We start from the raw sequence: 24,395 nt of genomic DNA, 5'->3' as shown, positions 1-24,395 counted from the left end.
TTTATAACAGTTTTATCTTCGAGTCAAGAACATTTTATAGTAACATAATTAGCAAAAAAAAGCACTGTTTTTTTTTTTTTTGTGGTCCGCGGTAACTTTTAACATAAAAACGCACATTTTTAACAAAAAAAAAACATTATTGATTTTATTAGGTTTTTTTATAACATTTAATAGTAACATAATTAGTCCTTTTTTTTTTTTTGGTGGTCGCGGTCATTTTTAACAAAAAAAATCGCACCCCGCCGTCTCTGGATTTTCAAACAAGCCCAATTTAAAGGGAAAACCTGCGCGAACCTGGCAACCCTGCTGGGAGCGGCTTCAGCCATTCGTATTTTTATTCTCACCTGTTTTCAGGCAAGCCCCTCCCTCCTTTGCTGGGATTGGCTAAGAGTCAATTCCTTTGCAGACTAGCTAATCACAGCATTCGGTATTAGATTATCAGCCAATTGTTTCTTAGGTGGGCGGGGTTTAAATGAAAATGGGTGTGAAAAGAAAGCTGAATCACAGCAGTGAAGGTGAGATTGGAGATTTCTGATGGGAGCGGCTGCAGCCATTCTTATTTTTCCTCTCACCCGTTTTCAGGCAACACCCTCCCTTCTTCGCTGGGATTGGCTAAGAGTGAATTATTTTACAGAATAGCTAATCACATCTTTAGGTATGAGATTTCCAGCCAATTGACTCTCGGGTGGGCGGGGTTTAACGAAAAATAGGTGGAAAAAGACAGAGCCAAAAGACAGCTGAATCATAGCTCACAGCAGTGGAGGTGTGTTTTCAGCCAATTGACTCTCTGATAGGCGGGGTTTAACGGAAAATAGGTGGGGAAAAGACAGCAGAATCGTAGAATCATAGCAGTGGAGGTGAGATTTCCAGCCAATAGCAGCACTTGTGGGCGGGGCCTTCCTGAAAACAGGTGGGTAAAGGCAGGCTGGCAGCAGCAGCAGCAGTAAACAGGGGAACAGCAGAGAGCTTCTCCTGCAGGAAACTGGACTACGTGGACTATTCCAGCAGCCATTCTCCAGCTCTTCTGCTCTTCTTCAGCTCTTCTCCAGCTCTTCTCAAGCTCTTCTCCAGCCTAAAACAGATGCCACACATTAACCCAGCAGCTCCCAGTCAGCTCTGAGCCTTTCCTTCCCCCAGTTCAGTCCTTTTTACTGGGAACTTTCCTCAGAGAGGAGAAGAGAGAGGAGGAGGCAACATGCCACGAAGGACTGTTCAAGATGTAACAGTTCAAGATGTGCAGAAGAGGAGAAATCCCAGCAAACATTATGTGAGTTTATGCCTTTTTTACTCTGTGTCCTTTTAGAAAATGTCATTGTTCTACGTACTTTGCTCCTTTTTCTTTAGTTTCCAGAAGTTTGCTGGAGGGTTTTTCAGCTGAGCTGCTGGAACAAAGAGAGAGAGAGGGGCTGAGAAAAATGAACTCAGGCAGGATCAGGTTACACTGACCCACAGAGCAGAAGACTTAAAACTGTGGCTTTCAGCCACTTAAATATGTGAATTGAACAGTTTTCTCTGTTTGTTTTAGTTTATTTTAGTATAATAGAAGTGTTTAAACACATTTCACCTCATTTTAATACGCTTGTGTCTGATAAAAGACATAAAAGAGAAGATTTAGCAAAGAGAAAGTATTTCCCAAGAGAAGATCCCCATCTCCATCTTTATTCAGGCCAACTTTACGGTAGCATTAATATATAATATAACTTATACTCTGTACTAGAATACCTATGAAGACACCTAAATCAATGTCACAACATTTTCCAACATTTTCCAACATTTTACTACACTTTATTAAGTTGCGACTGAAAAAAGGCAACAAAGAATAAAGTTAATTTAATATAACGTCTGTTATGTACTAAAATACTTATGAATCAACCTAAACAAGTATCACAACACCACATTTTACCACATTTAATTACACTTGCAACTGATAAAAGACATAAAAGAGAAGATTTAGCAAAGAGAAAATCTACATTTTTATTTAGGCCAAATTTACAGTAGGAATAATATAATATAACTTATACTCTGTACTAGAATACCCATGAAAAGACCTAAATCAATGTCTCAACACAACATTTCCCCACGTTTTACCACACTAAATTACGCCTTACGACTGATAAAAGACATAACAGAGAAGCTTTAGCAAATAGAAAGTATTTCCCAAGAGAAAATCTCCATCTTTATTTCTACTGTCAGCTTTACAGTATCATTAATATAGTATTTAACTTATATTCTGTACTATCATACACATAAAGAGACCCAAATTAATGTCACAACACAATATATCCCCACATTTTACCCCACTGCAGTAAGTTGTGACTAATAAAAGGCAACACAGAAGAATCAGAAGAATCTCCTGAAAAGTCCTCTACTCTCTTAATCTTGTGTATTTAGTTAGGTCAGCTTTACTGTAGCGTTAATATAATATAACTTATATTATGTACTATTAATCTGTGCCTATGAAAAGCTTTACTGGCATTCTACAAAAGAAAAATGGACAGTTATATCAGTATCACAACACATTTTACCACATTTTATTAGACCAACATTTAATATATATATATATATATTATCTGTACATATATAAAAAATGTACAGAGTAGAGTATAAGTTTAGATATTCATGTAACATTTATATACCTTGCAATTTAGCAGTTTAAATAAAACAATACATTTATTGTTAAAAAAATGAGCTCAAATCAATGCATTTTAAAGTAGGCCTGTTCTAATAGTGTGACGAAGTTTTCTTTTATTTTGTATGATCGTACACATGGAGAGCTTTACTGGCCGTCTACCAAAAACAACCAGTCCAGGACTTACTGCAGCTTTACTGCTTCTTTTTTTTGTCAGGAGCCTAAAAGTTTTCTTTGCTCACAGTTTGCCTCAAATGTTGAATAAAACACTTACTGCTCACCTTTACTGTAAATAAATGGGGGGTGGCCAAAAGGTGAAGACCTTTTTAAAGCTTTTTAAGTGTTTTGTTGAAGTAAGTAAAGGTGTGAATAGGTGTGTGTGTGTGTGGGGGGGGGGGGGGGGGCTTCTAAAGACAGGGCTTTTATTTAATAATATAATATAATTATAGTGACAGGTCTGTGTGTGAGGAGGCTGTGAGGTTTAATTTCACTCAGTTTGTGTAGTATTCTGTATTATTTCTGTATTATTGGGTAAAATGTATAGAATTCACAGCTACTTTTCTTTATCTATAGACAGTATTTCTGGGGATCTGAGTAATTAGACATTTTGCTGATTAGTTGTTTCTTGGACAGTCAATCAATAAAACAAAGGAACTCAATTGATTTATTTTTGGAGACCAAAGTAATTAAACATTTAGATGCTCAGACAGTTTGTCAATTGAACACAATTACTCAATTAAAATAATCTTACAGCTCTGAAAAAAATAGGAGACCACTTAAAAATAATCAAGAGGAAGATGGATGATCACAAGCCATCAAACCACCAAACTGAACTGCTTGAATTTTTTACACCAGGAGTAAAGCAGCATAAAGTTATCCAAAAGCAGTGTGTAAGACTGGTGGAGGAGGAGAACATGATGCCAAGATGCATGAAAAAAATGTGATTAAAAACCACCAGGGTTATTCCACCAAATATTGATTATTTCTGAACTCTTAAAACTTTATGAATATGAACTTGTTTTCTTTGCATTATTTGAGGTCTGAAAGCTCTGCATCTTTTTTTTTTTGTTATTTCAGTCATTTCTCATTTTCTGCAAATAAATGCTCTAAATGACGATATTTTTTTATTTTGTATTTGGGAGAAATGTTGTCTGTAGTTTAAAGAATAAAACAACAATTTTACCTCAACTGAATTGGTCTCTTAATTTTTTAGAGCTGTAAAATTAATGAATTAATCATGATTAGTAGGCAGAAATAGTCGACTAATCTGTCAAAATAATTAAAGGGGTGGGGGGCAGGAGCAAACACGAGGTAACCACATGGCCTCCATCATCCACATGGTTGGACACGTGCTTGTAAACGTGAGCACGTGTTGAAAGCTGTGCTCCTCAGTCCAGCACAGTTTAGCAGTGCAGATATTTCCAGTTACAGCTGAATTCACGCTTTTAATCCCAGAAAAACTAACGCTCTTATTTACCTTTTAAAACGTCATTTAAATGCTGATTAAAGGACCGATTACTGTAGTTTTTTACAGTAATAAAAAATGATGTGCCTTAAATTTAGAGCAAAATCAGATTTTTAATGATTTTTTTGCTGGTCGACAGTCCTGCATACCACACCCTGCCTGCCACTCCTCTCAACACCGTGAAAAAACTCGGCCCCGGCAGTTCAGCAGTCACGCTGCCTGTTGGCCTGCTGGGCCGGGATCCCAGCACAGCGTTTTATGGACAGCGGCAGTGGCCAGATTAACATGTGGCCATTCCAGCCTCTCCTTAAAGCAGCTGAGATCATTGTGAGAGAGAGGCTTTTGAGTTCATCTGTTAGAAACACGTCATAACCGCAGATCTCTGAGGAATCCACAGCTTAGTGTTTGAATTGTTGCTGTTGTTGGAAAGAGCATTGATTATTAGGCTGCTCTTTTGTGTAAATGATACATTTACGTGTTCTTCTGCTAAAATCCACTTTTTCTTGGCCTTCGTAAAAATATTTTTACAGTAGCTCTCTCTTGTATATGAGTTGTTTATGATGCTGCACATGATAAAACTCTTCCTCAGCCTCTTCCTCATTGTCTGCAGCAGCTAGTAAAAAAAAAATATTCAGAAAAGCAAAACGAATCGATCAGGAAAAGCATCGTGTCTATGTCAGCCTGTGAATTAGTATTCATAGCCCTGCCCACCTCGGCTCGGGACCGCCCACTTGTACTGGTTGGCAGTGATTTCTGTGGTCTGGAATTACAATACGATCAGGAAGAAGTGTATGCAGTCATCTCTGAGCTCACCAGCTCCTGACGTGAGTTTAAGGATGACAGGAAGTGAGAGGATGTAGGATTTCCTTCTCACTTCAGTGGAAATGTCTCTAATGGCCTCATATGGCCTGACTCAGACCTAACAACCTCCACATACTGTATGTTCTAATGACGTTTTTTGTTCAGATTTCACTTCTGCATTTTCGTGCAGTCAGGGAAACGTTGGGATGACGTTAGGGCTGCTTTCAATCACTGCATAACAAAGCAGCGTACTATCTCCGCTTCAGATTATAAGGCACACTATCAATAAACGTCATTTATTGCTGGTCTATTTTTATACATAAGGCACCAGATTACAGGCACATTATGTGACACTAGTAAGGAACATGGGTGTCGCTGTGTTTTCTTCTAATTCAGCAGATCGTCTTGCTGGGTGGCGAGACTTTTAAAGCTATGCCAAGTAAAAAAAACTGTAATTATTAAAACAAAACATTTTCTTTTTAAGTCAAACGGGTGCTGGATGTTAATCTACACACATCTACTCTCACCTTAAAACTGTTTATTTGGGTAAACTTTGAGTAAAGCACTTCTGTTTATTTACAGTAAGCTTCAATTTTTTTAGATTTCCACTAAGGCTGGGTGCAGCAGCATTAGTATTAGCAGCTAACTGCTAATGCTAGCGGGATGTAAAGCGGGGCGAAAGAGCTGGCACTTAGTGCAGTTATCAGCTAATGCTAATGCTGCTCCATCAGTGCTAGCTGGGGTTAGCAGCAGGCGATAGTCCGATATATATTTGCCTCTGAACGGCGAAAGAGCTAGCTCTTAGCTGTGGTTAGTCGCTAATTCTAATTCTTCTCCAGCCTTAGTGCTGGAGAAACTTCACTAAAACTCCTGTATAACTCTGTACTTCAGTGGAGTGTCTTTACTGCTCCTTAATACCTGACTGATAGAATTCATACATAAGATGCACCGGGAAAATTAAAGGATTTTAAAGTGCACCTTATAGTCCCAAAAGTACGGCAATTCTGGTAATTTAAAACATATAATTTGGTACGCTATACCAGATTAAACCATCTGTTGAGGTCTATTCTGACTTTTAAGCTATAGCTAATACATTAATTCTCAAAGGGAGCATCCAAAAGGAGGATAGTAGGGAGGTCATCCTCTCAGTGTCTTGATCAGCACACTGACCAGTCCAGTGTCCACATGCTGACACAGATACCTGGGATTTCTCATCCAAACACACTGGGGAGTCCACAGTGCTTCACTCCACTGCTGGCCTGAAAACGTTTGGCAAGAAAGTTTATTAAACTTGGAGGAAGGAAATCTGTGCAGCCCTCACTGTGCTAGGCTGCTCTTACTGTCCTCCAGTGCAGAGAGAGAAATAGAGAGAGAGAGAATTATGGGTAAAATGCACTGTGCCTTATTCAGTCTCCGACAAAATATAGAGCTGAGAAGTTAATGGAATTAATTTGGTTAATCAAATTACTGTTTTTACGTTTTAATCATTTATGAAATGGGATCATGGAGGCTTGTATGAGGCAGTGATTTTTATATTTTGCACATTCTAAATTTAAGCACTGGTGTCTCTTCTCAGCAATTCTTAACCTTCCTGTTATGTCAGGAGTCAAATTGACCCAATTTAAAAGTTAAATATATAGAAAAAATAGTTAAAAGCATTTGTTTCAGTATGAAAATGATTCATCTTACATATTTGCAACCACCCCCTTCAAAAACACTCAAAAAACAATTTTTTTTAATGTTATGTTTCAATGTTATGTCAAATGATTGTGTTTTATAAAGTAGTAAAACATTAAAAACATTTTTGAACGTCTTTTTTTTAAATAAAAAAACGAGTAAATTATCCTAATTTAACCATTACCTGTTAGAGGTAAGGAAAACCATTGCACTAAATACTGATTGAAAAATTAGCAATAGAGTTAGTGATGAAATATTCACACTGCTCGATCTTTTTTGGATAATGAAACACGCACCACTGCTGTTCCTGACAAATGACCATAACAGGAGGTTTAAGTCTAGTCAGTATGTTCTTTTTTTTGAACTGTTTGGTACAGAATGGAAATCTTTTAGGATTTTTTTTTTAGCCTCTGAATCTGCTCACTGCCTTTTCCTTAGTCCCATTTCCACACCCTGGTTTGCCAGGTATAGAACACAATAGCAGGTAGAGAGTGTGCTATAGCCACGATACACAGCCTAGAAGCTTCGGCATCCATCTGACAAGGTCTACGACCAGAGATAGAGTAAAATAAGTGTAAATATTGGCAGTGAGTTTAACAGAGGAGAACGCTTAGAACAGGGGTGTCCAAACTACGGCCCGCGGGCCATTTGCGGCCCGTTTCCTTTTTTGGAGCGGTCCGCGAGGTATTTTAGAAATAGAATGAAAGTTGGCCCGCTGTTAAGCAGGTTTTTATAATGTGTTTTTATAATGTTTTATAATGTGAGATTCAAAGTGTGCATTTCTAGCGCAGACAAACGGGCCAAAGAGTCTAAAAGCGGAGAGAGTGCGCATTTCTAGTGCCGAAAAAGGGCAAAAGAGTCTAAAAGCGGAGAGGGTGCGCATTTCTAGTGCAGAAAAACAGGGCAAAAAGTCTAAAAGTTGCTGTAATTAAGGAGTTTAATATTAAGAGACATCATGAAATGAAACATCAATTTGAAAAATCTTAGTTTACACAACACTGTCAAAGATAAAGATAGTAAGTCAAGTAAAATGGGGTATAAATGAAATAATTTGTGTAGCAGAATCACAGTACCATTATATCATATTGTTATCGTATCGCAACTATATTGGTCTTATTCATCTAAAACATAAAATTTCTTTTTCTGTCTCCTCAGGTTTACATCATTAAGGTGTGCTGGACCGATGGCAGCACAGAGGTCATTTTCAGGAGGTACAGTAAATTCTTCGACCTGCAGGTGAGTTTTTAATTTTTTTATTTTATTTATCAACCCTCTCTTCAGCTGTAGATACAGTTCTTATCTCTGCAGCTCAATCAGATCAATATTCCTGATCGGGGGAAACTGTCAGCAGCAGCTCCTGCAGCTCTGCTGGAATCATCAGCGGGTTTTAGCAGATTTGGAAAAGGGACTAATGGGGTCTGGAGAGCAGGACTGTGTGGATTTCACAGATAACCACAGAAATGCGTATTTCAGGTCTCAGCCATTACGCAGACGGATTTATAGAGCAGGCGGGAAAGTCATCACTGATCTCTGTGATGCAGAGACACGTGGAATTATTCAGGATATTAAATTCGATTAGCATTTAATGCAACGCCACCTGATTCAGTTATTGATTTAAGTAAAAGTGTCGCATATTAATAAATTCACCTGCTTTAAACTCAGAGTTCATTGAGGATGACTCTTTCACAGCAAGTCAAAAAAAGAATAATCAAATATTAAATAAATAAAATAAAAAAGTGGAGCTACATTACATAATAGTTAAAACAGTGATGGACATTCTTTGCAGAAACTGTATTATATAACAGTGTTATTTCAGCTCAGCAGTGTTGTTCTGGAGTTAAAATGAACATTGGTTGGCTGGTAAGGTATTGCTAGTTGGTTGCTATGGTATTCTAGGCCATTCCTGCTGTGTTCCTAAGTAGTTGCTAAGGTATCCCAGGAACTTGCCATAGTGTTCAATGAGATTGCTGTGGTTTTACTAGGTGGCTGATATGGTGGTTGCTAAGTGTTTGGTAAATTATTGTAGGTGGTTACTATAGTTGGTTTATGGGTGTTATGTTGTTGCAGGTTGGTTGCTATGGTATTCTAGGTGATTTCTGTGGAATTCCTGAGTAGTTGCTATACTTTGCCAGGTGGTTGCTATGGTTTGGCTAAGGTGTTACTGAGTAGTTACTATTGCATTGCTGAGTAGTTGATTGTTGCTGATTGTTATGGTTTTGCTAAGTGGTTGCTATGGTTTCCCAGGTGGTTGATGTGGTGTTTAGGTATCCCAAGATTTCGCTGTTGTGTTGCTATGGTACCTGAATTTGGTTAATATGACGTTGTTAAGAGATTGCTAGGTTACTGCTTTAGTGGTTTCTAAATTGTAAACATGAAAAGTGTGAAGCGTAAGTCTAATTGGTTAAAAAAGTTCAATCTTGAATTAATGGTTAAAAGTTTATGGACACATCTACCTATGCATTTCTAGGGGAGTGTTTTGGCTGAAATATTAACATAAATATTAATATTAATACTATTGTGCTTGTTTAAAAGCTGTATACAAGATCAGAACATACAAATCAAATATATAATAGTAAATACAAAAGTTGATTGGAAAAGGTAAAATAAATAAAAGGTTTAATGGGGAAAAATGTGATGTTTACATTTGAGAGAAGAAAACACTGTTGAAACATTCCTGAAGGGGATCCAGTTGGGCTTCAGGCCTTGGCTCAGGTGATAAACTAACGCTGTAATGTGTGAGATTGAGATAACAGGTCGGAGCAGGCCGTAGGTCATGTGATATTTCATCACAGTGGGAGTTCAGTAAACCTGTACAGTGTCTATTAACCATTAACTCAAGGCCATAAACCTGCACTCAGCATAAATCAACTTCAAAGAGGCGTTTTAGCAATAACTCAAAATACCTTACAGAGGTTTAAAAGACCATGAAAAGGTTAAACATGATAATTCTGTGTTTTTAATGTTCATACAGCAGGTAAAAATAAGCCCAAATCCCATCATTATTTTGTCTTATGTGACACAAATGGGCCACTTAAGTGTGTGGTATTGAAATCTGATACATATCCAATTTATCAAAACAGCTGGATCAGAATTCATGCGACTTTTAGATCAAGGAGAAGGAAAAAATGCTGTGAGGGTGAAAGTGGGTTTTACATGGAGATTTTTTCTATTTTTTTTTCTATATAGAGAAACTTCTGAAATGAGCAGTGCACTTTGGCTGTACACTGTTGCCAGGTTGGGTGGTTTTATGTCAAATATTGAGTTGTGTCTAAAAATTGACTGGAGGAAAGAAAAATGGTGGACTTTGGAAAATTAACTCATCAATTTATCTCATCAGAGCTAATATTTCAGATTCTGATAATCTAATTGTGTGTAAGTGGTTCACATGTCGTTATTTTAGATTTTTTTTGTAAACCTGTCTTAAAATGTAAGGGATACTGAACCTACGTTGGGCTGGTGGGACAACTTTAAGCGGACAGAGGAAAATATCCCTTATTTTTTAATCAAAAAATTGACAGGTATGTATACAGTACCAGTCAAAAGTTTGAACAAACGTTTTATGGAGGGATGCATATGCTATTATGAAGTAAACAAAACAAAATATGGTTTATACTGTAGACTCTGAAAGGGTTCATCAACTGTCCTAAATGTTTTTTTTTTTTTCATTTTTTGCAGTGTGAAGAGTGTGGTTAAATCTAAGCTTTTGGTTTGGAATAAAAAATAGCCTATTCTAAATTAATTAAAAATTACCTGGATCTGATTAGAACATCCCTACCTAGGATTTCTGTACTTTATTCTGGTTTTAAAAAGTCATAAAGTCAGGGTGGTCTGTCCATGTTTTGGTCTTTTGCAAACATTTAGTGTGAAACAATAACTCGCCCCATGCTTCTTAATCCGGAAACAGTATGGTGTCACCTTTACCATCACTTAAAACCACTGCAGACATAAATATAACTCAGTCATTACTCTATTTCCTGAACTGGACTGAAGTTCATCTTCTCAGGCTGCAGTTGGGTGCAGCTGTACTTATAAATTAATATATAAACTAACACAGGTGAAATATTGCTGTCAATGTTTTTTTATGAACAGAAAATGCAGGATGATAACGAATGTATCATTTCAAGGTCTGATTGTTGGTTCCAGATGAAAGGAATGTTTTATTTCTGAAAGTTTGCTGGCTTTTATATATTATGCACATCATAGAAGGCATTGCTAAACACAGAGTGCAATACAGTGGGTGACAGTGATTGTGACCGGGATGTCTCGCTAGAATTGTCCATGCGAACAGACAAGCTTCAATGGAACGTGGCAAAAGTCATGGGACACAATACTAATTCCTTTCCCGTGACATTTGGCATCTCAGTGCAAGTCACATCCTCTATAAAGCCATAATTACTGTGTCATTTGCTTAATTTAACAAAAGATAAGTAAGAAAAGTAATGGCACCAAAAAAAACTGAGAGTGTTTACATAGACAGTCAGTAATCCCATCAACGCTTTTCTAGCACTAGTCAAAAGTTTGGACAAGTCTTAAATTCAGGGGTTTTTCATTGTTTTAGAATATTAATCTGCCTAACAGTGTTGGACTCCACCCACATTTGAAACCGTATTTAAAGCTAAGCATAAATGAGCTTTAAGACGTCTTAAGCATTTTCACCCCAACCACAAGCACAGTCACATACCTAGAACTATACATACATACTATACAAACGGATATACGTTCTAGTGCAATTTTGCTGTTGTTTGAATTTTTGTGTGATTGTTGTAATTGTTGGAATAAAAAAAAAAAATATATATATATATATATATAATTTTAATGAGAAAAAAATAATTATTGAGTAAATTAACAATAACTTCTCAGAGTTTCCTTAAACTCTTAAACTCAGTACTGTAATGGAGAGCTGGGCATTTCTGAACTGGGTTAACTGGAATGTGCTCTGTGGGATCTGGATGGTGGGTCATCCTGTGCTTTTATTTTACATTTACATTTACTGCATTTTTAGCTGACGCTTTTACCCAGAGCGACTTACAAGGTTATTTCTATTACAAACTTGGGCCAATGTCGTGTTAGGAGTCTTGCCCAAGGACTCTTATTGGTGTAGTGCAGCATTCAGTCATCCAGAGCAGGAATTGAACCCCAGTCTCCCACATGGTAGCTCACTGGCAGGCGGTGGTGTTATCCACTGCACCACACCAACCACCTTTTATCTGAGCTAAGCTGCTGCTGCTGGTGGTGGTGGTGGTGGTGGTGGTGGTGGTGGTGATGGTGATGGTGATGATGAGTGGGGATGAGTGGGGATGGGCCGCTGACTGCGGGGGTCGTGACCTCTCCTCCCTCTTTCTTCCTCGTCTTGCTCTTCTCTCCTTCACTCCCTCCGTTCTCGGGCTCTTTGTTTATGACTCCTGGAGCTGAGCTCTCAGGTGAAAGCCAGCAGTTGCAGAATATAGATTAAAAATTAGAGAGATTTTCTTTGATTCTGACGCAGATAGCTTGACTGGTGAATGGCAGCATTGGCTGAGACTCAGCATTGGCCATGTGGAATTGGGCTGAATGTGCTTTATACTCAGCAACCGGGGTTTTGGCACAAGTGTCTTCGGCCGATTCTTGCGTTATGGGGGCGTTTTTTTACAGTCGACATTAGAAACATAAAAAAACTCCAGCTGAGAGAGTCTGAGAAACCCTCTGTTGCTACAAAACTGTGGAGCTCAATGTAAAAACAAAGGCCATGTCACGATTATTACTTAATGGACTTATCATATATCATATAATAAATGGATATTACCTCAATCTTTTTTGATAACTGTGTTATCTATTGTGCTTCAAAACACACACACATATTGTGGACTGCAGTAGGTGGTAAAAAAGTATATATTGCACAAACCAATGAATAATTACAAATTTGTTGTCTTTAAAACAGTATGAATTCTTTGTTATGCACCATATCATATCATTATGTCAGAGGCACATAAATGTCTTTAAATGACAGTAAAATATAGTTTATCGCAATAATTTCTGGGTCAATATATCGCCTACAAAAAGTTATCGTAGCAGGTCTAGTAAAAATGTAACTGAAATGAGCTGCTCATCCAGCACATAGCTCCATAGCTCCATTGTTTTAAACGTTTGCAGTTTTGTGTGGTTAGTGGTGTTTGTTAGCTCTGCTACTCACTGTATGGGCTAAAAGATACACTGTTAAGATCAGTTTTTAGTGTCTGGTTAAATTGGGTTAGAAGTGGTTCAACGAGAAACAGTAGGTTCTTCTCCAACATTGAGCCACACAGCGCTGCTGTAAACCTCAACATCCCAATATGAACTAATCGGCTCTCAATATCAGGTAATTAGAGAAATCTGTACGGGTGATTTTAACGTCAGTCAACCTGTTGTCTCTAAAGAGAAGGGAAGATGAAACCGAAACTTCACAGGAAGCACTGCCCCTTTTGTGCATGAGTGTCAGTTTAGGAGCATTAACTGTTCAGCCCATGTAGGCAATGGATCACATTAAATATACAGCTTGAAAAGCTTAAAATAAACATTGCATTTGGTTTGAAAATCAGATTTGGGCTTTTTTACCTGCTGTGTAAACGTGGCCTAAATGTTCTTTATGAGATCCGCTAATGGATAAAGGCTAATCACTTTTAAAAATGAGCTCTTTCTGCTGTGATTTGGTGCGTCAGGGCTGTTCTGTTTGGCTTTTCTTCTTCTTTTTGTTTGTTTTTACTACTTTTCTAAGCAAAACGAAAAGAAAAGGCAAACAGCAGCGGCCTGCTGAGCCCAGTGCTGAGCTAGCAAATAGCCTAGCGGGGAGCAGCAGGAAACACTCGTCTCAAACACGTCTACTCATGTGCTGCTGCTGCCTTTAGAAAGCCACTGGACTTACGGTCATTCCAGTTGTTTTCTGCTTTTCTTGGTTTCTGCTTTTTTTCCAATTTTGGTCTGAAAACAGTCTGAGCTGTTACGTCACTCACTCTTAGTAGAACTTACTAGAACAAGTGTTTCACCATCCAAAACTTCACAGCATGTCTGAAAGTGTGTCTCACACACACAAAACAAAGGTGGTTTGTGATCTATGCCATAATAGAAAGAATTTTAAATAGGAAAAAGTATATTTTGACCTTTAAAGGTCTCCTTCCATTGTTTTTTAATTCACGTTAAAATGTCTAGGTCTCAGGTGTTTCTGTATAATCTGCTTTAGTTCACTTGGTAAGTGGTCTCTGAAGAAGGACATAATTTTGGCTCTTGCTCATGAATATTCATACATGCAAACATATCGCCTCTTATTGGATAATGAAGTGCTGTGAGATTTTCCGGGAAAACATTGATGATCAGTGATGGTTTGGAGAGTCATGTCTGTCATCTGCTGGTGTTGATCCACTGTGTTTTATTATCAAGTCCAATAAAGTCAGTGCAGTTTTGTTTTTCCACAAAATCTTACAGCACTTCATGCTTCCCTCTGCTGATAACAACTTTTATAGAGATGTGGATTTCATTTTCCAGCAGGACTTGGTACACTGCCAACACTGCCAAAAGTACCAATTGGTCTTATATAATATTCAGAATTTCTGATACACTGATTTTAGGGTTTTCATTGCCTGTAAGCTTATTATCATCAACAATAAAAGAAATGAACACTTAAAATAGATCAATCTGTGTGTAATACGTCTATATATTATATGAGTTTCACATTTTGAGCTGAGTTACTGAAATAAAATAACTTTTCAGTGATATATATATATATATTCATTTTTTGAGATACACTAGTATGTATATATATATATATATATGGTTGTCTTGTCAACCAGTCTTCGACAACAGAAATGATGCTATTTGTCTGTGTGACTGTGTAACTAGACTGCTCTTAAATATGGTCGTTTCTGTTGTTTCTCCTTTGTTTGGTTCGGAAAGAGGGGGAGGGGGGGTTTTACAAAGTTCCAGGCAGAGTTACGTCACCTCCAAACTTGAAGCTTGAACATAGACACTCGTTCATTTACTCTGCAGACTGTATTTACTGTGCCCACGGCCTTTGTGACACTGGTATGAGTGAGTTTAGTGGGAGAGGATACGGACGAGACGGAAAGGAAGTTTCTATCCCAGGGAACTTTGCCCCAGACAGAGCATTCAGGCATTCAGCCAATTAGCCAAAGCATTTCGCTGAATTCTGTGCATTCTGTCAGACTGAGCATGTGCCAGTCTACTGCTGAAATAAGGTTAGTCCAGAGTTAGCATCTGAATATCTCTATTATAGAGCAGATAACTGTAGAGCGAAACAGATTAAGAGGAGGACAATCAATAAACGTCTATTTTCTGGTCTATTTTCAAACACAAGGCACACCGTATTATAAAGTGCGTTATTTTTAAAGTTAAACGAGTGCTGGAGGCTAATCTACACAGATTTCTCTCCTAGAAACTGTTTATTTGAATGAGTAAATCGTCTCTGTTTATCTACAGTAAGCTTAGATTTCCACATTTCCACTAAAGCTAGCCAGACCGCGCTACACTGAGGAACCCTGAGTGTTCCAGTAAGCCAGGGTAATATTAGCTAGCGATAACTAGCGCATAGAGTGGTTAGCGGGTAATGCTAATGCTGCTCTGTATTATTTTGTTTCTAAACTGAAAGTAAAAGCATTTCTGAGTGGAGACGGGTCAAAACTTCCGTAAAACGCGACCTGGCACCCCAGTTTTTAGAATTAATGTATCTGGCTTAGCAAGGAACTAAGTCTGATACATTAATTCTAAACACTGGGGTGTCGGGTCGCTTTTCACGCGTCTTTATGTACTTATGTCACACTTACAGCCTCTAAAAAAGGGATCAGGGTTCAGTTTTACTGAATGCGAGCGGCTGGTGGAGCAATGGAGACTTCAGAAGTCTCTTTAGAAGGGGAAACTCAGAGCTCAGTATCTCATTCACTCATAGTAAAACCAAAGAAACGAAGGAGGGAAGCAAGCTCCGAAGCCAAAAAGGAACAAGATAGAATCATAACCTGGAGTCGGATTCATCCGCTCTGAAAGGAGACCACATCACACCCGCCCAGTTTAAAATGATTCTTCAGTCTTTGTATGCTCATGCAATTAAACATTCTCACCAGAGAGGGCACTAAATCCCCAAATCCTAAAACTTACAGACATCAGCTTTAAGTAAATTGTAGTTTTATATTCTATTTTTTTACCTGTACACCTGTAATCTGTAATGTGACTATAAATCTGATTTAATTTGATTTGATTTGATTTGATTTGATTTGATTTGATTTGATTTGAACGTGAACTAAAGAAAAATGTCTCACAGTTGAAAATGTCTACAAATGCCAGAGGAAAAGGTTATTTGTAGCAAGGAACAATGCTTTATGAGCAAAGAATGGAGAAAATTGTAGGCCTGTGCTGTGAGTAAGACTGTGCTGTGAGTAAGACTGTGTGTGTGACTGTGTTACTTTGTGTGTGTGTGTGTGTGTAGGCCTTTCTTTCTAATTCCATTATTAGGGCTGATGTGATTAAGGGCAGGGCAGGCTGTGTTTGGCGTATGGTGGATTCAGAGAGCAGGAACAGCTTCGTATTTCAGGGCATAAACAACATTGTGAAGCTCAGGCATGACGCTCCCACATCTGAACACAATTACTGAGTGTGTGGGTTTTCCTTACTGCAGTTCAGATACGAGGAATGTCAGAGAAAAGCAGAAGAAGAAGAAGAAGAAGAAGAAACCCACCCCTTTCGTCACCTTCCATCCTATTACTTCTGACAGATGTTCATCATGCCTGTTTCCCCTTTGTCTCTTTGTTCAGCTGAGGAAGGAGTGGTTGTAGGGATGATGTACGCTTCATATTAATCATAAAGCCTCCCCCCCTCCTCCCCTCCAGCCCCTCCTATAATCGCCCGTCGCTGGATTGACATTCTTGGCTCCAGCTCTGCGTTTTTCTTTTTTCCTCGACTCCTCCGGTTGTTCTGCTGTTCGTCTGACGAGCTGCTGATTTATAGTGTTGGTTTTTTTGCGAGGATAATGAATCGCTCTGTTTTTCTAAGGTGTTTATCGAGTAATGGGATTAAATCCAGTGCTGTGTTGTCTGTAAAGTCTTCATTTTATTTTATTATTTTTTTTTTTTACTGTGATTCCAATAGAGCTGTGTACTTGGCAAGATCTTAGCAATACAATAATTTGTACCACTTTAAAAAAAATAAAAGCTTCCTTTATAAATGGTTTTAAAATAGAGTATTCATAAACAAAGAAGTTAGGAGTTAGTTTATAAACCATTAATAAGCAGTTACAACACAAAAAATAGCTCAATAGAAAGGGCACCAGTGACCTGACGTGTACTAAATAGTGATTCCACATTCGTTTATACTGTTAAATCTACTTTGTTTTATTTTTCCGTCAGTCATCATTAACATTTCTGTTATAACTGTATTCATTTTAACTATTTTATTCAATAACAGCATATTAAATGACTTAACTGACTTTATATATTATTTTATTACATATGTTCTTTCTACAGGGTTTTCGCAGGTCCTTAAAAAGTCTTAAAATGTCTTAAATTAAAATATGGGTAATTAAGGTCTTAAATTGTCTTTAAATTACTTTAAAATTTAGATGGTGCGTTTAATGCCGGTCGGAAATAACAGTGGCCCATCATTACACATCTATTCCATGGAGAGAACTATGGTTAGCAGAGAGCTAGCTAACCTTAGTGGCTAGCTAGCTAACATACTAATGTTAGCAACAAACTAGCTAATATACTAATATTAGCAACAAACTAGCTAACATACTAACTTTAGCTAGCTTAAACGAGCTAGCTAACCTTACCAGGGATAGAACTAAGGTTAGCAGAGAGCTAGCTAGCATTAGCGGCGAGTTAGCCAACATACTAAGGTCAACGGAAATTCCCTGTTTCTATGTATGTGTTGTAAGCGCATATTAATCTTTTTTAATTATTTATATAATTTAATAATTATATAAACTATTTATAAACTCTTTATAATAGAGCCTTATTTTAAAAGTGGTACCCAATAATTTAATACTAATTACTATTTAAATAAAAATACAAATCCTGATGCTAATTTATCAAATCTAATTAAAAGGAAAGTTTACTTTCTATCCAATCAGTACTTCTAGTGGGCGGGGTTTAAACACAGCACTAAATTAACCTCTTCTATCACCAGTCTTAACTTACTAAAGTCGATCATGCAGAATTTTTTATATTTAGCATTTTTTATAGGTTTATTTTATATATATATATATATATATTTATTAATGTCCTAAAACTGGGCAATACATCAATATATATTATATTATATGCCCCATCTCTATTAGCACATGCTAATACTGCTAATTTTAATATATATATACAATACATTATATTATATTGAATCAAGCTAAATTTAGGGTTTTAATGTGATATATAATAGTTTGCCATATCGTCCAGTCCTAGTTCTTACTTTTTATACTACAGTAGACAGCTGTCCAAATACAATTTTATAGTGGATAATATAAAACGTATAGAAGATACTGAATAAGTCATATACTGAACAAGTGTATAAATAATGTATAACACTTTTTTAAACAGTTAAATCTGAATATAATGACTGTAGATTCTTAGTTGTTTTTAGTAGTGTATACACAGCTGGCACTTCTGGAGGGCATCAGAAGAGTGTGTGAGAAGGTGAGCAGGATGTGGTGACTTCAGCAGCAGTCATGATGACAGACAGGAAGTGCCCCACAGGGAGAACTTCAAAGAGTTGCATTAGTGACCAGCTGGGTTTGTGGCAGAAGGGCAGAGAGGAAAACAATACAGGTTACTTTATTTGGACTGAGTAAATAAATACACCCTTTAAAAAGGTCGAGTGTATTACATAACATAATACTGCAATTTATTTTCAGTGAAATATATATATATATATATACAGCTCTGGAAAAAATTAAGAGACCACTTCTGTTTCTGAATCAGTTTCTCTGATTTTGCTATTTATAGGTTTATGTTTGAGTAAAATGAACATTGTTGTTTTATTCTATAAACTACAGACAATATTTCTCCCAAATTCCAAATAAAAATATTCTCATTTAGAGCGTTTATTTACAGAAAATGAGAAATGGCTGAAATAACAAAAAAAAAAGATGCAGAGCTTTCAGACCTCAAATAATGCAAAGAAAACAACAAGTTCATATTCATAAAGTTTTAAGAGTTCAGAAATCAATATTTGGTGGAATAACCCTGGTTTTTAATCACAGTGTTTTTTTTCATGCATCTTGGCATCATGTTCTCCTCCACCAGTCTTACACACTGCTTTTGGATAACTTTATGCTGCTTTACTCCTGGTGCAAAAATTCAAGCAGTTCAGTTTGGTGGTTTGATGGTTTGTGATCATCCATCTTCCTCTTGATTATATTCCAGAGGTTTTTAATTTGGTCAAATCAAAGAAACTCATAGTCTTTAAGTGATATCTTATTTATTTCCAGAGCTGTATATAGTTTATTGCTATTGTAGGTCATCCTGTAGTCACAGAAGGCTGCCCACAAGACACTAATGTTTGTGGGGTACTGTGTAACTGTGGGGTCCTGGCCATTAAAGAACAGGGCGATCCAGTCAGATATCTCTAGATATCCAGGTTCAAAGACTAAAGTAACCTTATTAGATCAAAGGTATGAATCACCCAGCACTCACGTGAACTGATGAATCCGTGAAAACGTGCCAAAACAGCTTAAGGATGATTAAACCACACACTAAGCTTAAAGGACTCTTCGACTCATTGGCTCATTTTGGTAAAAAAAACACAAAAACCATCTAGCAAAGGTTTTCCACCAATCTGAAGAGAATCCTTAACTGCATATAGAGCTGTTAAAGCATTCAGATGGTTCTTTGAGTTGCCATCATCCATTGTTTCATTTTTATTTTTACTACAGAACACATAAAGAGACTGTTTTGTTTGTAAGGAATTGTCAAAGGACAGTCAGCTTGACCTGCTGTTGGGTCTGCTAAGTGATACAGAAACTAGATGTCTGACTGTAAGTTTGGGAAATGGGACTTGCAGTGGTTTCTTAGTGGTTTTTCTTGTGGATCTTTTTTTTATTTGTAGTAAAGCCACAGACTGCTTTCATCATATCATTCCATGAATTAAAAAACTAGGGTTATTCCACCAAATATTGACTTCTGAACTCTTAAAACTTTATGAAAATGAATATACTTGTTGTATTTGCATTATTTGAGGTCTGAAAGCTCTGCATTTTATTTTTTGTTATTTCAGCCATTTCTTATTTTCTGCAAATAAATGCTCTAAATGAGAATATTTTTATTTGGGAGAAATGTTGTCTGTAGTTTATAAAATAAAACAACAATGTTCATTTTACTCAAACATAAACCTATAAATAACAAAATCAGAGAAACTGATTCAGAAACTGAAGTTCTTTCTTAATTTTTTCCAGAGCTGTAAATGTGTTGGCATTTTTCAGCAGATAATGCTGGGAAGTGTTTCCCAGTAATATTTGTGCCCTCTGCCAGGTTGCAGCACTTCCTTGGCCTGCCTGGTTGCCAGATTTATGACCATTATAATCAAACATTAATGCCCATTTCCTGCTCCGTCCGATTTAAACGCTAACGTCTGTATCTGATGTTCTGAACATCTAATCTAAGCAAGCTATCAGATGTGTCCAATTTTAAAAATATCTGGAATTGCATAGCTGAGCTGCGTTTATGATTAGAATAGCACTAATGAGGTAAATCTATGATTAGAATAGCACAGCTTTTTTCTTGATGTAAAAGTCACATGGCTGTTCAGACTGAATTGCATTGCCTTGTTGGATATATATTGGATTTCAGTACTGACATAGGCCATTTTTACCTGCTGTTTCACCGCAGCCAGTGTTTAGAATATGGGTCGGCTGGCGACAGCAGAGGAAAATACCCTATAGCATTGTGGGATGGCGGGGTGGGGTGGGGGAGAAAGTTCCACTATGTCACTGGGTTTTCTCTAACTGAGCCATGCAGCACATGTCCTCAGAGTGTGTGTGGGGGGGGTGGAGGCCTGGTGAATGGATTTGAATGGCTGGTGGCTCTGTGCTCTGTGTGGAATCTGTGGAGTGTTTTACATTATAAACCTGTGCTCTGTGCCCTCCATTATTAAAGAGCCGGTTTGGAGAATTTTCTGCATTTACAGTTTTCACCCCTTACCCTTAAAAACAGCTGATCTGACAAGATATTTCTATAGTGCAATGTTTAGTTTTGGGCTGAAATTATGAGTGAAAGATACTATTGATACACTACTGTGTGTGTTTGTGTTCGAGTTTGGCAAAAAAAGCTGAAAAGACCAACTTATTTTCACTGAATAATTCTAATTTATGCTATTCTCTTCATGCTCTTGAGTTCTTTTTGCCACAGCATCTCAATAGGGTTGAAATCAGGACTTTTCAGAAGGCGTAATTTCTCCTGTTGAAGTCGTTCGGTTGTTGATTTACGTCTATGTTTTGGGTCGTTGTCCTGTTGCATCATCCATCGTCTGTTGAGCTTCAGTTGGCGAACAGATGATTTTAAGTTTTCCTGCAAAATGTCTCGGTAAACGATGCTCCTTCCACCATGTTTCACAGTTGGCATGAGGTTTTGATAATGGTGTGCTGTGCCTTTTTTCTGTAGAATAACAATAGATAAATTCATGATTAGAAAAGCACTGCTGATGTAAAATTATGACTAGAATAGGTCCTCTGAGGTAAATTTATAATTAGAATAGCATTGCTGAGGTGAATGTATTATTAGAATACCTCTGCTGATGTAAATTTCATAATTAGAGTAGCACTGCTGAGGTGAATTTATTATTAGAATACCTCTGCTAACGAAAATTCATAATTAGAGTAGCACTGCTGAGGTGAATGTATTATTAGAAAACCTCTGCTGACGTTAATTTATAATTAGAATAGCACTGCTGAGGTAAATGTATTATTAGAATAGCATTGCTGAGGTAAAATTATGATTAGAATAGCACTGCTGAGGTAACATTATGACTAGAAAAGCACTATTGAGGTAACTTTAAAACTAGAATAGCTTTGCCGAGGTAAATGTATTATTAGAATAGCACTGCTGAGGTAACTTTATGACTAAAATTGCACTGCTAAGTTACCGGTAGTTAAATGTGTGATTAGAATAGACCTGCTGCAATATATATCACTGATCATGTATCACATTGTTTTTGTTGGTTTGTCTGTTGTGTTCAGTTTTCAGTTAATATTGTTTAATTGTGGTTTATAATAGCTTTTTCTTTACAAATACAAAATATACATAAACAATCTTTATATTAAGGAATCAATCTTAGAAGAACACATTCATTTATGTAAAAAAATCTGTTCCTTCATCATATAGCATCGCTCATAGAAGCAATTTTTTTATTTTTTAAGAATGTAAAAGTAAAAACTAAACAAGGAAAGTAAAAAAATCAGATTTCCTTTCAGGTTGATGACATTTATGGTCAGGGGAAACTGTACTGTACTTATTTTTTTCCAAACTGTCACTTTAAAAGTTTTTTTATTGCTGTTTTTCCAGATGGAGCTTCTGGATAAGTTCCCTGTGGAGGGCGGGCAGAAGGATCCGAAGCGGAGAATCATCCCTTTTTTACCAGGTAGGATTTCACCATCATCATCACCATCTTCGTGATGCATCACGCCCTCGTGGTAATTACGGCAGGAGCTAGACGGGCTATTGTCTTGTGATTGTTTTCTCTGGAAACACAGCAGCGCTGTCTCTGGAACTGCAGAGTTTGCAGTTAGTTCAGCCTGAGTTCTGACCTCATTGTTTCCAGAATGGGCCGAGCTGTTTTTCCGTTTGCTGAGAATTAAAATCGCAGAGCTTTTTGGCAGCGTCCGTATTCCTCAGCAGCGTCTCACACAGAGCACAACACTACAGTTCACCATCACAGCTTACACCAGCACTGTGACAAAACCTTTAATTTACACAATCACCCCCCTGAACTGCAGCGCTGACAGTCAGACAGTGAGGAGTCTGAAGTTTACTGCCTTTGTTCTGAAGGAACGAGGCTAATGGCGCTAACAGGTAGCGCTGTTTCCTGACTTGTACTGAGAAATAGCAATAATATTAATCTATTAGTTAGAGGCTGCAATGTTAAAATAGCAATCTGCCAAAGTCAGAGTGCACCTGCACTGAAAAAAAAAAATCTACCTTTGCTTTTTTTAAGTAAATGTAATTTCAGATAAATTTAAGTAGCTTCAACTCGGTTTCAAGACTTAAATGTTACATAGAGTAAATAAGTGAACTGAACTTCAGTCAATCTTTTAAATACATTTTATAAAAAAAAAACAGAAAAAGAAGTATATTTAATGTGTATTTTCATTGAGTATATTAAAAAGAAAAAATGCACTTTTAGTATACTTTAACTGATTGAACACACTTTTAATGCTCTTAAGTATACTTCCTGAGCTGAAAAATTTAAGGGGGGACAGTGGCTTACCTGGACCGCACCTGGTGGAAGCCTGTGTGTGTGTGTGTGTGTGTGTGTGTGCGTCCACAGGTTTGGAGCTCGTTTAAAGAGCACATGCAGGGTCATAGCTCTCAGCTGTGTTTATTTATGAGGCTGCAGGCTGTGAAACGAGACGGCTCTCCCACATCGTAATTCTCTTTTTCTTCATCTCTCTTTCCTGAGCACACATTCATCCGTCTATTCTTCCATCCATGGATTAAAAAATACTGACAATTCACATTATTTAACATTGTTTATTAGGGCCTGGCCATTAGAGAAGCAGTATGTAGCAATGGTGGTGGTGGTGTTTGTCTCTCTAATTGCCATTTAGCACGGAGCCCCTAAGGTGACATCATGTAAAAAAAAAAAAAAAGAGAAAATTAAGTCGTGGGAATGAGATACTAATGTGTGGGAACGAGATCATTAAGGTGTGAGATTGAGTTAATTAAATTATAGCCATTAAGTTAAAGTTAGTAAAAACTGTGGTCTGTGGATTGTCCTTGACTGTTCTCACCATTCTTCTTCTCTGCCTTTCTGATATTTTTCTTGGCCTGCCACTTCTGGGCTTAACAAGAACTGTCCCTGTGGTCTTCCATTTCCTTACTATGTTCCTCACAGTGGAAACTGACAGGTTCAATCTCTGAGACAACTTTTTGTATCCTTCCCCTGAACAACTATGTTGAACAATCTTTGTTTTTAGATCATTTGAGAGTTGTTTTGATGAGCCCATGATGCCGCTCTTCAGAGGAGATTCAAATAGGAGAACAACTTGCGATTGGCCACCTTAAATACCTTTTCTCATGATTGGATACACCTGGCTATGAAGTTCGAAGCTCAATGAGGTTACCAAACCAATTTAGTGCTTCAGTAAGTCAGTAAAAAGTAGTTAGGAGTATTCAAATCAATAAAATGATAAAAGAATGGGTGCCCATACTTTTGCACCGGTCAAATTTTGGTTTAATGCATATTGCACATTTTCTGTTAGTACAATAAACCTCATTTCAATCCTGAAATATTACTGTGTCCATCAGTTATTAGATATATCAAACTGAAATGACTGTTGCAAACACCCAAATATTTACAACTAAAAATGATTAAGATTAATAGGGGGGCCCAAACTTTTTCATATGACTGTATATGGGATGGGTTCCTCTGACTGAGTCTTGGTAAGGTTTCTTCCTCTTAGTGTAAGGAAGTTTTTCTTTGTCTATGTGGTGCTGCTCATAAGAGGATTGGACACGTTTTTTTCAGTAAATCTGCTTTTTGACTTTTGAATACTTTTGTTGTAAAAAGCTCTAAATACCATAAATAAATTAGAATTTAATTTAATTACTGGTTCGGGAGGTCTCTATATTACACCACCCTCACTGTGAGACCATTTACGCTTTA

The 24,395-nt window shown here is 37.2% G+C and overlaps 1 protein-coding gene across 2 annotated transcripts in view; it reads left to right on the top strand.

Moving 5' to 3' along the window:
* The first annotated feature begins 938 nt into the window (after positions 1 to 938).
* The window catches only part of sh3pxd2b (SH3 and PX domains 2B), a 56,595-nt gene continuing 33,138 nt past the window's right edge, over positions 939 to 24,395 (top strand). For both annotated transcript variants that reach the window (XM_022676622.2, XM_022676621.2), the window contains exons 1-3: positions 939 to 1,267; positions 7,728 to 7,808; positions 22,076 to 22,151. In XM_022676622.2, coding sequence (XP_022532343.2) covers positions 1,196 to 1,267; positions 7,728 to 7,808; positions 22,076 to 22,151 — 229 coding nt within the window. In that variant the 5' untranslated portion in view covers positions 939 to 1,195. The remainder of the gene's footprint in view (positions 1,268 to 7,727; positions 7,809 to 22,075; positions 22,152 to 24,395) is intronic.

The sequence above is a fragment of the Astyanax mexicanus genome, chromosome 17 (assembly GCF_023375975.1).
Source record: "Astyanax mexicanus isolate ESR-SI-001 chromosome 17, AstMex3_surface, whole genome shotgun sequence".
NCBI lineage: Eukaryota > Metazoa > Chordata > Actinopteri > Characiformes > Acestrorhamphidae > Astyanax > Astyanax mexicanus.
The sequence above is the reverse complement of the archived record's forward strand: the minus strand, read 5'-3'. Positions and strand labels throughout refer to the sequence as shown.